At 44.1% G+C, this 16,061-nt stretch overlaps 1 protein-coding gene across 1 annotated transcript; it reads right to left on the bottom strand.

Annotated features, from left to right (window-relative positions):
* Positions 1 to 11,864: 11,864 nt before the first annotated feature.
* On the bottom strand, positions 11,865 to 15,742 carry LOC124674028 (GPCR-type G protein COLD1; the record flags this gene model as incomplete). The annotated part of the gene is given in 9 exon segments (XM_047210065.1): positions 11,865 to 12,380; positions 12,459 to 12,663; positions 13,519 to 13,649; positions 13,927 to 13,998; positions 14,523 to 14,609; positions 14,710 to 14,736; positions 14,836 to 14,928; positions 15,481 to 15,569; positions 15,664 to 15,742. Coding segments are annotated over 8 exon segments (729 nt in total), but the record flags the coding sequence as incomplete, so codon positions are not given.
* Positions 15,743 to 16,061: the final 319 nt, after the last annotated feature.

The following is a 16,061-nucleotide window of genomic DNA, read 5'->3' as shown; positions in this document are numbered from 1 at the left end:
CAGTCGCCATAATTATTTCCTTGTCAGCTCCTGGTAGTGCCCTATTTTATGGCCTTTTCTTCAAAATTCATCTTCGCGCAGAAGCGTGTATCAACTTGTATTTTGTCTTCATAGAGCAACTTGGTTATCTGAATCGGAACAAGATTATTTGCCTAGGACTTGTGCGTCTGGATCCGATATTCTATCTTCACACGTGACCTGCATGTCACAACCGATCCAGTATTGGCGGAGAATTCGTTGGTGGCAGAGGCCATGGTTGGAGCTGCCGACCCATGACTTGAATTTCATTGCTTGATTCACTTGAAGCAGCAAACACAAATAGCTTTTTCCTCTTGACTTTCCCAATCAGTAGATTGATCTGATCGTTTTTACGCTTTCTCTTCCCAGCGTTTGGATTTTTTGCATCGCAAACTTGGATATCTCGGCATGGTTCCGCCGACTTTGTTCTCTGGTTGATTTCTGCTAAGTTCTTTCTTTTTATCTGTCGTCTGCATGGAGCCATACATGCCAGTATGCGTGAGTTGTTGGTTTCGCCGATTCAACTGCTGCCATGACGTCTTTGATGAGGTTGATCATGCTTGGTATAGATGAATTTTGCCAGATGCGTTCTGGCCGCCGACGTAGACGAAGAATCCCGCCCGGATGACGAAATCCAGTCGCCGCGTTTCCCACAGACGGCGCCAATTGACGAGGCGGTTCCTCGGCAATGCCCACCATGAGGGGCTTGGGTTTTAGAGAAAGGCGACGACTGAAGTTCCGGGAGCGAGGCGGTACACGACGTACCCAGGTTCACGTCCCCGCGGTGGAGGATCGCTACGTCCTGCTAGCAATCCACTATATGAATATATGTGTACAGGGGGCCGCCATAGGCGGAGTTGTTGGATCTAGTCTAGTTCTAATCTGCGGGTTGCGATGCCTAGGCGTGTCGCCTCTATGATCTATGTTTCTGAATATGCGTGTCCCTAAGGGGTGCCCTGCCTGGCTTTATATATCATCCAAGCTAGGGTTTACAAGAGTCCTAGTAGGATTCATATTGGAGTCTTCTTTCCTTGTAGTCCAAGTTGTTAACGCTTGCAGGTCCAGCTTGTCGAGTCCTTGTGCTGGTCCATCTTGATAACCTGCTCCGGGTATGGCAATGTCGAGTACCCGAAGGATTATGCCCACATCAACAACCTCCAATGATACCTTTGCCACAAGGCAACGAGAGTTGTTGACGACGAGGTTCTCATTTGGAGAGTCGAAGAGGGAGACAGAGGGAGTGGAGATGGCGATGGCGGCCACTCCCTCTTCTTCCATGTTCAAGCCCTTGTCTTCACGCTCTTCACCCTCATCGGAGGAGTACTCCTCACGTATGATGAAAGATCTAGGCTTCTTGGTGAAGGAGACCTTGGAGTCACTGGAGTTGGAGGAGAACTTGGAGAATCCTTTGGAGAGGGATTTGAACTTGTCCTTTCGAACGAGCCTTCCACCATTGTCTTCTCTTCTCTCAAAGATACAATCCGCAACAAAATGACTTTTGTCGCCGCAATGTAGCATGCTCTCCCCCTTTGCTCCTCCCTTGGGCTCTTGGAGGAATATCTTGAAGAGTCACGAGGCAAGTATCTTCTTGGTCTTAAGTTGCTAGTCTTGTTCCCATCCCAAAAGCTCTTGGCGGCGAGGGCCATGTGTTCATGGTAGTTCATCTTGAGATCATCCGGGCTCCACTCAATGGGATCCTCATCACTTTCACTTGCTCTATGCTCCTTCATCTTCAAGGCGAGGATGGGCTTGCGGGTGTTGTGAGCACGTGCAACAAGATCCTCCGCATTCTTCTTGGAGATGTCCAAAGCGATGACTTTACTAAGGACTTCATCGGATGTCATAGCGCGGAAGGAGGCATTTTGTTGGATGGCCGTTAACTTGACTTCCTCATAAGGGAGGAGAGCGTTGTAGAATTTCCTCTTGATCCAATGGTCATCCACAAAAGTTGCTTCGAGATCTTGCATTTGTACGGCGAGAGCAATGAGGCGCCGATACATCTCTTCGGGAGATTCTCCTTCAATCATGACGAACTTGTCGGCCATGTTGTTCACTTCATCGAAGCGAGAGCTTTGGATGCTCTCATTCCCTAGGAAGAGCTTGTCGAGTTTATCCCATGCTTTCTTGGCGGTTTTGAGCGAGCGAATATGGGCGCGGTCCTTTGGCGTGACGGCCATGTGGATCATGTTGATGGCGGTGGCGTTGAGTTGGTCATCCACCACCTCTCTTCTTGTCAAGTTGCTAGGATCTCGTGGTGAGTAACCTTCCTCAATGATCCGCCAAAGCTCGGTGGAGGCGCTGCACACATGAGAACGCATTAAGAACTGCCAATTTTCAAAGCTATTGGATTCAAGTAGCGGTGGTGAACCATGAGACAAGATATGTGGCATAGGGATTGGAACATTTATGGTGTAATCACTTGGTGGTGGCACCGCATGATTACCCTTCAAATGTTCCGCAACCGTTGGCTCCTCCTTCCCTTTTGAAGAAGTGCCGACATCCCCACGTTCCCCCTCTTGAGGTGGTTTTGTCGATTGCGCGACAAAATCACCAAGAGGAAAGGTGTTAACTTGTTGTGGGGAAATATCGGCACTCCGCCTTATGATCTATGATGGGGTTGGTTTTGGAGCAATCAACTCCATCATCATAGCCTTCATTTGACTTACAATGGATGACTCCAATTTCTTGAGGTCATCCAAAGTAGCCGGTGTGCTATCGGCGATTGATGGTGGAGGTGATTGCTCACCGGGAAGGGAACCATTCACAACCTTCTCTTGTTCGGCCATTTCATAGGCGGTACAGCCCGAGCAAGAAAACCTTGCTCTGATACCAATTTAATGGATTGTAGCGAACAAGAGGGGGGGTGAATGGTCGTTATGCAATTTTTATCCTTTTTCAATTTTAAGTAAAGTTGATAGCTTTGATGTTAGAGGTGATCCTAGTATGATCCTAGTCTAGTGCAACAAGCAAAGGAACCAAGCATGATAGTAAAGATAAGGAGCGAGACAACCGGAGGGCGCGGAGACGAGGCGAGGTTTGTTTCCCGCAGTTTCTCCCATAAAAAGGGAGTACGTCTACGTTGAGGAGGTGCTAGTCTCACACAAGAGGCTAGGCGGCCACACCACGAAGGAAGGTCTCACCTTCTTCCTCGAGAGAGCTCCACAAAGGGACTCCCCCTTCTCCACTAAGGCACCAGTCGAGGTGGTGGTTACTTCACAAGGTTGGGGCGAGCTCCACAACACTAGGAGGCTCCCAACACCCAATGGGGCTAGCACAACTCCAAGCTAGCCTCCATAGGAGCACTTCCTCCAAGATCCCACCATAGGAACCCTAACACCAAGATCCACTAAGGACTAGCAAGTATTGGTGAAATCTCTCTTGGTAGAACTATAGATCGGGGCCTCCTCCACCACTCCTCCAAATTTGGGCAAGATTGATTGGATAGGTGGGGAGATCCTAAAGGTTTGAGCTCAGCAACAATGGAGGAGAGAGAGAGAGAGAGAGAAGAGCTAAAAACGGGCTGAGGAAGAAGGGGCATTTTTATAGGGCCCCTCCAATCCAACTGTTATGTGTTGTTTCCGCACAAGCGGTACTACCGCTTTGGCAAGCAGTAGTACCGCTCTGGATTCGAAATCCCCCACAGATTTAGCCACGTGGACTCACAACGGTAGAACCGCTTGCGGTACCGCTTGAGGTACCGCAATAACCTCTGTGAGTCCCTGGACCCTCGCGCGGTACCTAAGCGGTACCACAACGGTGGTGCCGTAACTTGCGTTACGGTTCCTAAGCGGTACCGAGGCGGTACTACCGCTCTCAAGCGGTACAAGGTACCGTAGAGGTACCGTAAGGCTCTCTGTAGGACTTTTCAGTGCAATCTTCCAGAGCGGTACTGCGGGGCGGTACCAGTAGGGTAGTTGTACTACCGCTCCTGGTACCGGTAGTACCGGTCAGGCAGAAACTGCTTTTTCCTCTTTTCCTCTCCAACCATGTCACCTCGCGACACACACACAAAACTAGAAAACCTATAAGCTACGATCCAGTCTTCCGATCATGACGTGTTCAGCGAGGGCACCGTACACCTGCAAATCTATCAAAGACAATCTTTGCACACGGTTAAATTCATTCAAGTGTTGTTATCAAACACACAAAACACGGGATATAGACCTTGCTCTTTCAACTGCATTAGGTGTGCGCCTATCTGAACACAAATATCTACTCAGATCTCCTCCTCCATAGAAAACCAGCTCCTCACGATCAGATTTACTCACGGTTGAAATTTGGATATGCGATGTTGTTTTTACCTTAAGCTTTTGTCTTACTTTTATTTATGATGGTTTCGTGCCACACATATAATTTTATTTCGTCCCATCATTTCTTAACTATTTTGGCTCCTTCCATATATTTTTAACCTTTTTTTCCTTCTCTTTATGTGGGCTTGGTTGTTTTCAAATACTCACAACTCGCCGCTACGCCCACTTGGCTACTTGGCAGCTTTAATTTCATCTTTTATTTACTCTTTCCTGGATTTGTTTTGTGACAGTCGAGTGCCATGTATGTGATATTGTTTTTTCTAACTCTTTTATCTTCTTTTAATACATGACGCTTCCATGACACATATGAAATTTTGTTTCTTTACATTACCTAACCACATTTTGGCTGCTTCCATCTTTGGTGACCTTTTTCTTTCTTCTCTTTATGATGGTTTGGTTGTTTCCAAATACTCACAACTCATCGTTGCATTTGGCTACTTGTGTGCTTTAATTTCATCTTTGGTTTACCCTTTCATGCATTTCTTTTATGATTGTTGAGTGACACGTATGTGATATTGTTTTTTTCTTTAGCTTTTGTCTTCTTTTTTACTTATGACGGTTCGTGCCACAATACGATTTTGTTTTCCAACATTTCTTAACCATATTTGGTTGTTTTCAATTTCTTAACTACCTTGTTACTGTTTCCCTACTTTCTTTTGTGACAGTTGCGTGCCACATATGAATGTTGTTTATTTCTTAAGCATTTGTCTTATTTTACTTATTTATGATAGTTTCGTGGCACACATGCAATTTTATTTCGTCTCATCATTTCTTAACCACATTTTGGTTGCTTCGTTTTTTTTATCTTTCTGCCTTCTATTTATGATGGTTTGGTTGTTTCCAAATATTCACAGCTCACTGTTGGCTACTTGGCGGCTTTAATTTCATCTTTACTTCACTCTTTCCTAGATTAGTTTTGTGACAACCGAGTGCCACATATGTGATGTTGTTTGTTTTCTAAAGCTTTTGTCTTCTTTTTAATTTATGGTGGTTCCGTGCCACGTATGCGATTTTGTTTCTCTGCACTTCCCAACCACATTTTGGTTGCTTCCATATTTTTTTTGACCTTTTGTCTACCTTCTCATTATGATGGTTTGGTTGTTTCCAAATACTCGCAACTCACCGCTGCATTTGGCTACTTGCGTGCTTTAATTTCGTCTTTTTTACCCTTTCATGCATTTCTGTTATGGCCGTTGAGTGCCACGTATGCGATATTGTTTATTTCTTTAGATTTTTGTCTTCTTTTTTACTTATGACGGTTGGTGCCACACTGCGATTTTGTTTCCCAGCATTTCTTAACCGCATTTTGGCTGCTTCCATACTTTCTAGCCGTTTAATTTTGCAACTTTCTCCTTATGGGGTAGTTTGGTTGCTTCCAAATAATCACAACTCACCACTGCGTGAAGTGCCAAAATTTGGATTCTTCTTCTTTGGGCACAACCCACTGCAATCGTGCATACATTGTAGCAAAATATAGCGTGGCGCAGTGGCCGTTCGGCACTGCGGCTGGTGCTTGAAGGAACAGTATATAGTGTAGTACTGTGCAGATAACAGCACAGTGACCACTGGGTAAAAGGAAACAAAACATTAAATATGCTAAAAATGGTGTCTCATCTTATGTTTACCCCAAGCTTAAAGTTCAAATGGAGGACGAGAGAGAGAACAGTAGCTGCAGCGATACGTTTGGGGGCTTTATTTGATCTCGCTTGATGAACGATCCGCATAGTTTCTTGAGAAAGCGTCGGGCAGTGCATACTTGGTAGGACAGTAGCAAAAGCTAAAGAGCAAAGTGATTGAACAGTAGTTCCTTGGGGTGACTGAATAAAAAGGGAGTTTACGTACGCTGCCATGGGGACAAGGGTCTCGATTAATCGCATTCCCTTCCCACGAGGCTCTCCCGAGATGCATGGAATTGTTGGAGTTTCGTTCTCCTTCATTGTTTCAAGCTATCGCGACTACATTTTCATTCTGGAAGAAGTATGAAACTGTGAATAGAATAACCTGACGAGTAAGAAAAGAGTTGAGCCGTGCAAGCGACCATGGATCAAACCGAACTGTAATTCACAAGTCCCGAACGGAAATGTTTTCTGATCCCGATGAGTACGTCTCGCATCGATCGCGCAGTCGAAAGCAGATTCCCCTGCCATGGTGCCACCATGCTCTGTGGGTTCATCTCGCACAAGTGGCGGCCTCTCTTTCCCGGCCACGGATGAACTGGGACGAAGCAGCAGCAGGCAGCTGGGCGAGCAGCATTGGATGGATGGATCGTCCCGCATTTTGATGCCTCCCAGGCTCCCATCATCCCATCCCGTCCCGTCCAGCGCATCATCACGGCACTCGCAAGCTCAATCGTCTGGGCTCGAGTCCCCGCGCGCGGTCAAAGTGGCAAATCAGCTGGCACGTCGGCACGTACGGGCCGCGCAGCCTTATGAAGCCCGGCCTCGGGCCCTTTTTCTTCCGATCGAGTTTATGGATCGTGTCGGGCCGGGCTTGATCGACCTGGAAATGCTAATGCAAATGCGCGAGTGCCATATCCGCTAGGCTATGTAGGCCACTGTGCGGAGCTCTGTCACCAATCCATCGCTCTCTCTCTTTCTTCTTCTTCTTCTTCTCCCCGTTCGGAGCTCAAACGCAGCTGTAGGGCGTATAAAACGGCAGCTGCAATGTAGACGAAGGCACGAAGCCATTACTCTTTCTCTCTCTTTTGGAAGCCATTACTCTCTCTGATTTGGCACGCGGCCAAAGAGAGAGGACGGCCAGGGAAAACGACCAGACGGGGGCGTGTTCGTGGAGCGGACAGATCGAGGTTTTTCTCCTCCGACGAGAAAGCTACTAGCTAGCAGCAGGCGAGAAAATCTTTGAGGAAAGGCACGCGCGCGGCAGCTAGCGCGGCACGATGCACCGAACCCAGTGTGGTGTGGGGAGGAAGGGATGGGTCTGTAATCTGTGCTCATGTGAGTATGTGAGCGGCAGCCTTTGGGAAAAGGCCACTCGAGTCCGGTCCAGTCGAGTCTAGTGAAGTCGACTCCACGTCCATCCATCTCCGCCTCTCCATCCATGGATCCATCACCAGGCCTGTTTCTAGCTCGCTCCCGATTGATCAGAGACTCCAAGCCTCCAAAGCTCGCTTCCGCCGTCTAACCAGTGACTGATTTGAGACGTCCCTGAACTGAGAGAGGCAAACAATGCAGCGCCGCGCCTTGTCCAGTCCAGCCACCGAGCTTCCAAGCTCGCGCGCCCAGCCAAGTATAGGCCCGCAAACACGGTGGTGGATGACATGCACGCACGTCGGAGCTCCCAACAGTAGGTTAAGATAGGGCAGCCTTGATTTTTTACGAAATATTTTAGATGTATGTGTTTTCCTAAACAATTTAAGTGGCCATAAGTGGCCGAAAACTGCTTGAGAAAGCTATACTCCCTCCAATTCATATTATTTGTTGTTAATATAGATGTGTCTAGATATATTTTAGTTGTAGATACATCTATTTTTGCATCAAATAATATGGATTGATTAGAGTACTTGTTTTTTGCACAAAACCTTTCTCTTTGCCATATCTAGTTCTCAACTTTACAAAATCCAACTCTAAACAACGTCTTGGGTGGGGTATTTTAGGAAGGTATTTTTTGCCAGCTTATGGAATGTGTGGCTAGGTAAGTGGCTTTTTAAGCTACTTACCGAAGATGGCGTATGGCAGACCATGGTTAGAAGAAAGTACATCGGCGACAAAGTGCTATCCTAGGTCATTTGGAAACCGGGAGATTCGCATTTTTGGGCTGGCCTAATGGCAACAAAGAAATTTTTCTTCAGATATGGTACTTTCATTATTAAGGATGGATAGCAGATACGGTTTTAGGAGGATACATGGCTAGGGAATAAGCCTCTCATGGAACAATATCCAGCGTTATACAACATTGTTCGTCGCAAAAGTGATACAATTGCATTAGTAATGGCAACCTCACCTCCGACTGTGACGTTTAGATGAGATTTAATCGGTCCGAGACTTCTTGCATGGAACGCCTTACTACTGCGTTTGGAATCCATCCAGCTGACTCTGAAAGGCAAGATGAATTTCGTTGGAACTTACAATCCAATTAAAAATTCTCTGTAAGTTCATTGTACAATGCCATTACCCAACCGATATACTAGTCGATAAAAACAAGAAGATTTGGAAGATGAAGATACCGCTCAAAATTAAAAAAAAAATTGGCTGGTATTTACGTCGAGGAGTAATCCTAACCAAAGATAATCTTGTGAAACGCAACTAGCATGGGAGTACACGGTGTGTTTTTTATCAACACGATGAGACGATTAAACACTTGCTCTTCCAATGCCGCTTTGCCAGATCTATATGGTCATGCATCCAAGTAGCTTCTGATCTGTATCCCCCGACTAGTGTGACCAACATCTTCGGTAATTGGCTTCACGGGATCGATCACAGATTTAGAACGTTTATTAGGGTGGGAGCGCTTGCCATTATTGGTCGCAATGGCTGTGTAGAAATGACAAAGTTTTTAATGATAAGAATTGTTCTCTCTTGCAGGTTATCTACATATGTACCGCTACTCTCCGTTCGTGGTCTACGCTGCAGAAGGTGGAGAACCGTGACCTGTTTACGGAGGTCTGTACACAGTTGGAGGACACGGCGAGGGATACTTTTTTCCTACATGGGTGGCAGCATAATCTACAGACTGGGCCTCCGCCTTCACCTTAGGTGTTTTACATTTCCTCATGTCTGATATGTAATTCGCCTTTTTTAGCTCTCCAGAATTTTGAGACTCTTTAAACGGTTGTGTGCATCTAAGCTATGCATAAGTCGGGTGTAATTGCTTTCTATGAGTAATAAAGCGCCCATTATTAAAAAAATGGAATGTGTGGCTGAGACCAACTCTTGATATGCGATGGACAGGGATGATGGATTATGTTTCATGGTCTATTTTGACTCTGTATATTCTACTGGTCTAAAACCATAATTTTATGAATTTAATCAATGTCTTTGATTAAAGATCTGAACGCATGTTTGCTCAACTGGAGAAATGATGGTTGAGACTTGAGAGCACTTGTTGAAAGATGCTAATTTGCACAGAAAATGACATAACAATCCTCAGTATGGATGAAATGGTAAACCGAAATAGGATTTTTTAAAAGGGTGTAAGACGCCAGTTGTTCACGGTTAATTATTTTTAAAGTACATATACCTTATACATTGCAATATATAGACTATTACCATCGATTTTGACCGTCACTATCTTCAGAGTGTGTTTTGGAATTTCTCTTCCATTGAATCGGGAGACTCATCTTTTAGGTTCAATGTTCTATGTGGTTTATCGCCTAATTCTGTTAGGTTTACTTTTACTGATGGCGACGACAATTGTTGAAAAGGAATTTATCGGCGACGAAGATCATCAAGATCAAGTTGCAAAACAAGATAACCATGATGGATTCTTGATGACTTGATGATGTACTACATTGAGCGAGGGATATTCAAAAGTCTTTATCGATAAATTGTGGATGATTTTCAAAATAATGTAGAGCTCTGCCATTGCCTAGGACTTCTACACATTAAACGAGTAAATTACTAACAACAATAGTTAGAGCATAGCACGCTGGCATGTCATTGAAATATGGCATGATTTCTTATTAGGAAAGAGAGTTTATTGGTTGCCCTCCCTAGACTTCCGCTTATGACCTAGGCGTCACCTTGTCCAATAGTGATTATTGTACACGACTATTGTGGTATTTGCATTATTTTTGTAGAGTTCATCCTACCACACATTATTTCCGTCCTTCGCCACTGCACGTGTGCACGAGACATGGAGACACGTATCGGTGTCTCGTCACCCTGATATGTCTGTTGGTGTTTCTTTCTTCTTAAAAACAGCGTAGACGCAAGCGGTTACAAATATATACATATGCTATACCTTTGTACCCACATCATATCCCGATGAGCAGCTCCGAGTGACTGAGCCGGTGAGTGAGATTAGCAAAGTTACCGCAAACGTTTCGCTCTCGACGAAAACGGAGCCGAGCGTCAAAGCCTAGAACTTCCCCATCCTAACCACCCAACCCGGTTTGGTTCTCGATCCGTCCAGGAATGTCAATGCATATGCAATGCTCTCGGGCGGTGGTGATGCACTGACCCACGCTGTACCGCTCGAGATCCAGCGATGGCGATGGCTCATGGGGCATGGCCACTACGTGCATGCGCCGGCGTTGTCCTATTGGCTGCACCGCGCGTACGTGCGTGCAGCTTTTAGAGCGCTGTTAATGAACATGCGAGCCTCTGGAACGAGCCACCTGATCTTCATCGACGCCTGTGTCGCTCGACTCAGGTTCCTTTCTGAATGGGTTTTCGCTCGTTAGCTTGCTGCGTGCATGGCATGGCATGCTCTGACCCCGTACGGTACGTACATGCCGGACGGGCGCCAGCCGCCAGGCCGGTCTCGCCATTTCGAGGGGATGCCTCCAGCCCAGCACGATTGCATTGACCGAGCGTCTCGGCTGGCACGCGAGCACGTAACGTACGGGTACGGCCCCTACATGGAAAGTCGTTGCGCAGCCACCTGTGTCGACTGGCTCGCTCTCGCTTTGGCGCACACGCTGCTCCGATGCTCCTGCCAAAGAGAGCCCTATGCTACGCGCGTGCTTCTGCTATCACCTATCGCTGCAATTAAACACGCCTTGTAGTACCACAGGCTACATGATCATGCATGAGGCCATGCATGCACAAACACTCGATCATGAGTGTGTGGCATGCAGATTTGTCTTTTGTCAAACCTCCCTCGCGATGTGCTGGACATATCAGCTTGCGTGACAAAAGTCGGACACATCGGTCGCCACTTCCGGGGCACAGGCAGCGATGATGCAGCTTTGAAGATACGCATCCATGGACGCAGTGGCTAGAGTGACTGTGTGAGCTATCCTTTGCGCTGCTATGCTATAGTGCTGCTTTCTGGGTCTAGCTAGGTTGTGTGCAGTGTGCTACCGAGGCTCTTCTTTCCCAGTTCTGGATCGATGGATGCGTAAATATGGCCATGTGCTTCACGGTACTTGGCCGCGCTCGTCTCTTCTGTTTGGCGAGCTAGCTACTCCTATAATTATATTATTATAGCTGGAAAATGGATGCAGGCATAGGTACACAAGAAATTTACTGCTGCTTTTAGGTCTTGCCAATCAGGCACCAAGAATTTCTAGAAGTAGCAACGGCACACTGTGATGCGGCAGTGCGACGAGAGAGAAGGCTATCTGTTCAGCACGCCAATCTGGAAGTACTACCAGTACAAGACAGACACAAGAGATTATCAACTTTTGATGAACAATTACATCGTCAGAACATTTCTGTTCTTATTTACATCAGGATACAAGCATACGGGGAGTCGGCACGAAGTTGGCGATAGCATGAGTAATAAATAATAATCTTGTCAACCAGGCACCAATAATTGTTAGAGTAGCAACGGCGCACTGCGATGCAACTGTGTGACGAGAGCCAAGACTATTTGTTCAGCATTTCAATCTGACCAGAGGGAAGCAAGAGGTTATGAATGAACAAGACATTGATTTCCTATTTACATCACGATACAAGCAATATCGGGGTTCTACGACATATACGCCTGAGAAGTTAGTCATCATCTGAGTAATAAATAATAATCTTCTTGATAGATGTGGTAAGTATATCGTACCATAGCGCAAAGAATTGTGGGAAGTACACATATCAACTGCAGACCAAGCTAACACGCTAGTATTTCAAACCTATTTTACACCATGGTACATCATTCCTAATTAAGAGGCGGCATCCTCGCTTGTCTTGGCAAAAGCATTGCAGCATCAGCACGCAAATCTTTTCTGATTGCTTCAGGGCCAGCACTGATGGCTTGGATGTGGAGGAACTGTTAGCCATGATTCAACCCCAGCTTGCAAACGTACTTTACAGCAAAGAGACACCTTCGAGTTAAACCGATGTACTGTATTATATATTCCGTTACTGTGTGTGTTTGTGGAGGTCTCCTAAGAAACGACCCCTTCGCGAGCTATGCCTTCAAAAAGAATGGGTCAACCTGAACAAAGGAGCAGGAAAACATCAGCAAAAGTTGGCACATCCAACTGATATAGTAACAACAAGTACAGGCGCATACCTTTGGACCAATCGTGGTTAAAAAGAGCACTATGCACAAGTGGGACAAGATGCATCAATCAATCGGATGCTTGTCTGCTTGCCGGGAGGTGTATTGGGCTGATATCAAAAGCAAGGACAGGAAGGCACTCGCCACGAATATGGCATCGAACCACCGGTGGTAGAAGTCGAACTGAATGTCACCCAAAACATCTGTGATGATCACCCTGAGCAAACATGAATCAACAAGCATCAATTATCTGGTTCAAAGATTGCAGAACATAACACCCAGAAGTTCAAAGAATCATACTTCCATATCCAAAATATACTATTCATTAAAACTCACAACTCTTGCAAAGTCAACTGGGAAGTATCGGAATGGATATGCTACATGAGTTCACGTGCTTGTAGCTTATGCCATCTTGATACACTTTTCTCACTACACACTCATCATCTTACAGGTAGGAGAGTGGTGGAAGTGGGAAAACTATGAGACTGAAAAAAGCTAACCTGTCTTTAACTAAAAGTCATATGCACTACTACGTATAGTGCATATCCACCCCCTTAAATACTCAGTTGAACAAATATATCAAAATGTGCGTATATTCTCCCTCCATTCACAATTAGCTCATTTTTGGGTTTAGTCAAAGTCAACATTTATAAAGTTTGACCAGGAATAGAAGGAAAAATATCAACATTCAAAATATTAAATGCATATAATTTAAAAGTATACTTTATGATGATTCTAATACAATAGATTTATATTGTAGATATTGATATTTTTCTAAATATTTGGTCAAACTTTGTAAAGTTTGATTTTGACTAAAGCCAGAACGCGAGATAATCGTGAACGGAGGAAGTACTATGACATTTCAATTTTTAGATCTTAACATATTGTGCAAAAGAGGGTATCAGGTTCGTTTGGTCCCACAATGGTGCCTATGTCCATAACTGTAGAGATAAAGTATATAACCCAGTTGCAAACTTAAAATCAAAGCAGCAAATTCAGTACAAAATAATAAAACAGATACAAAGGCCAGGTCAGTATACTTGAAGAGCAGTCTGAAGCAATAGCGGAATACCTGTACTCATTTGCCAGGCTTTTCCTTATCAGAAGAATAGATGATATGAAGTACATGCCCATGATCTCAGATAAGAAGAGGACGACATTGGTTGTTGATCCAGTCCCAACTCTAGAAACAGCAAAGAAGAACTGCACAGGAATGAGACACGATAGCATCACATTTGGCTCCATGACAAGGGGAACTATGACAACAGCTGGAAGTCTATTTTAACTAAACTGAAAATGCATGTGGGCAAATAAGGCTTTCGGCATTACAAGTAGTTGAAAACGTAATGTATCCATAGTACTTTCCCAGCATTTTTTAACCACTCATTGTGGATCAGAGACTAAGGTAGAGATGGTACTGTGAATAAGTCCAAAACTCAATATGTACAAAATAAAAAGTAGCAACCAGAAAATTGCTGACCTTCATAACGTTTGCCAGGAAACCTCGAATAGATATGCCAACCAACATCCCAATGAACATCAAAGATACGTACTGAAAGCACAAGTCAAAAGAAGGACAGATGTAAGTAAGAATGTCAACAAGTAGGAATGGAGAACATACAGCAACACAATAATCAATATTATATCACAGCTGGGCAACAATGCAGGCCATCTTATTCACACGGACATTAAGGTGTCACTTTGACCATCAATTTCTATGAGAATGACTTGAAAATAAAACTAAGTACTACTGTTTCCGTTCAGAATTAAGTGTCGCAGTTTTGTCTAGGTTCGCATTTATCTACATGGAGGAAGTATATATTATGGAAGTATAGATTTAGTAATATCAATGGTCTTGTAGATGTTCATATTTTGTTGTATATTTATGGTAAACAAAAATATGTTTGATTAGCACGGGATCTTATACAACCTACAGTGTGACTCAAGGAGTATGTAGATATAATGCATTAAATAGAGTTTCAGAAACAGGTCAACTGACATACAAAACAGTTAATTTAGTTGTTCTGATGTAATACTAAATGCATTATGGGATTATTATAGCTTCGGCATACCTACCTGTGATAACAGTGCGACATCGATACCGATATCAAAATGCCTCAAGAAAATGGTAATTGTCATGGTCACTGGATCAACAGAGCCATCCTGGGAAGAAATACAGAATGTAGGTGAATAATGAAATTTCAAGAATTGAAGATGGCGAGCAACTGGTTTCAGGTCCATGAATACATGAAGAGGTCTGTACCGCTTTAAAGACTACACTCTGCAAGCCCTGCATAACATATCATGGAAAAGAAAAGATTAGATGGCTTATAACATGAAACAGGGAGATGCATTGAGCAAAACAACAGAATGTATTCTCGAGTAGTACCTTGAGCATCTTATAAACACAATATACTGATAAAGCATATCCTAGAAGATTCTGAAAATGTCCTCTCCAAGTTCGAGAATACGCAGCAGCTATCTGGAAAATAAAAGAAGAATTGTGCAGAAAAGTTAAGGTCAGGTATTCTAAGAAATTATCGATGACTAGCATAGTAGGGACTGCTGTAAAATGAAATAAGAGATACAAATGTGTGACTCCACAAAGCAAAAGAACAAAATAATGAATGCAACCAAACAGCACAGTAACCTTCTCAATGATTTCTTCCTGAAACTAATAGAATCGATTCGAACATATCTGTCCTATGATTTTTAAACGAAGATAGGTCAAGTGCAATCACATTATCAAGGGGCAACATCCACACCACAAGAAATATACTCTTTTAGAAGGGAGAGCACAAAGAACACTCATCTACAAGCTAAGAGGTCAATGAAATTGAGCAAATTTTCTTTATGATGCTGCTCTGATATCTTTTGGATCTCATATGTGTCTCACTAAATCCTTGATGATCAAGTGGTGGTCACGACTTCGAGGTGTTCATAGGAACACCACAATAATTAGAAGCTGAAGAGGGTACATCCCACTAATTGGTTGTTGATCTTAACATTGTGACTGAAGGTGCACAAATAATACCTTAGCTTGGCGGAGCTCATATATCTCAAGGAATAGCTGTTTGGAAAGCTCTTCTAATCCCTGGACCTCTGCTTCTAAATTTTTGATATCTGCAAGATAGAAAAAGAGAACTAATACCTATTAGCAACGGAGCAAACTGCCGAGCCAAAAGAAAAGAAAAAAAAGGCAGACAATACAGCATACCCTGCTCAGTTTGATCTTCTTGCACAGATCGAACAACTGTTCCAACAATACGCTTTAGAAATGATCTGGCTTTAAGCTTCTGCACGTATCAATGTGTGCATGCAGTCATGTCATACAGGGTAAACATCAAAATAATAGAGGTGCGCACTAATCGTAACCTGCGACCTTAATGTGCGCTACACTGTGAAGTAGGGATATTTCTCATTCATTACTATTGGACATTTATTGTATGTGAGCGAAAGAAACAAAAATGGCAATTCTACATGGCTAAGTAATAATTTTAAATAATTATTCCATCGGATCCAGATTAAATGACACAGCTTTTGTCTAGATACGGTTGTATCTAATTAATTTGGAACGGGGGTAGGGGAATGGACAACTATCCATGTTTGTGACCA

This window comes from Lolium rigidum, chromosome 7, assembly GCF_022539505.1.
Source record: "Lolium rigidum isolate FL_2022 chromosome 7, APGP_CSIRO_Lrig_0.1, whole genome shotgun sequence".
In the NCBI taxonomy this organism is placed as follows: Eukaryota; Viridiplantae; Streptophyta; class Magnoliopsida; order Poales; family Poaceae; genus Lolium; species Lolium rigidum.
Note: the sequence above shows the minus strand (reverse complement) of the source record. Positions and strands in the feature narration are given on the sequence as shown.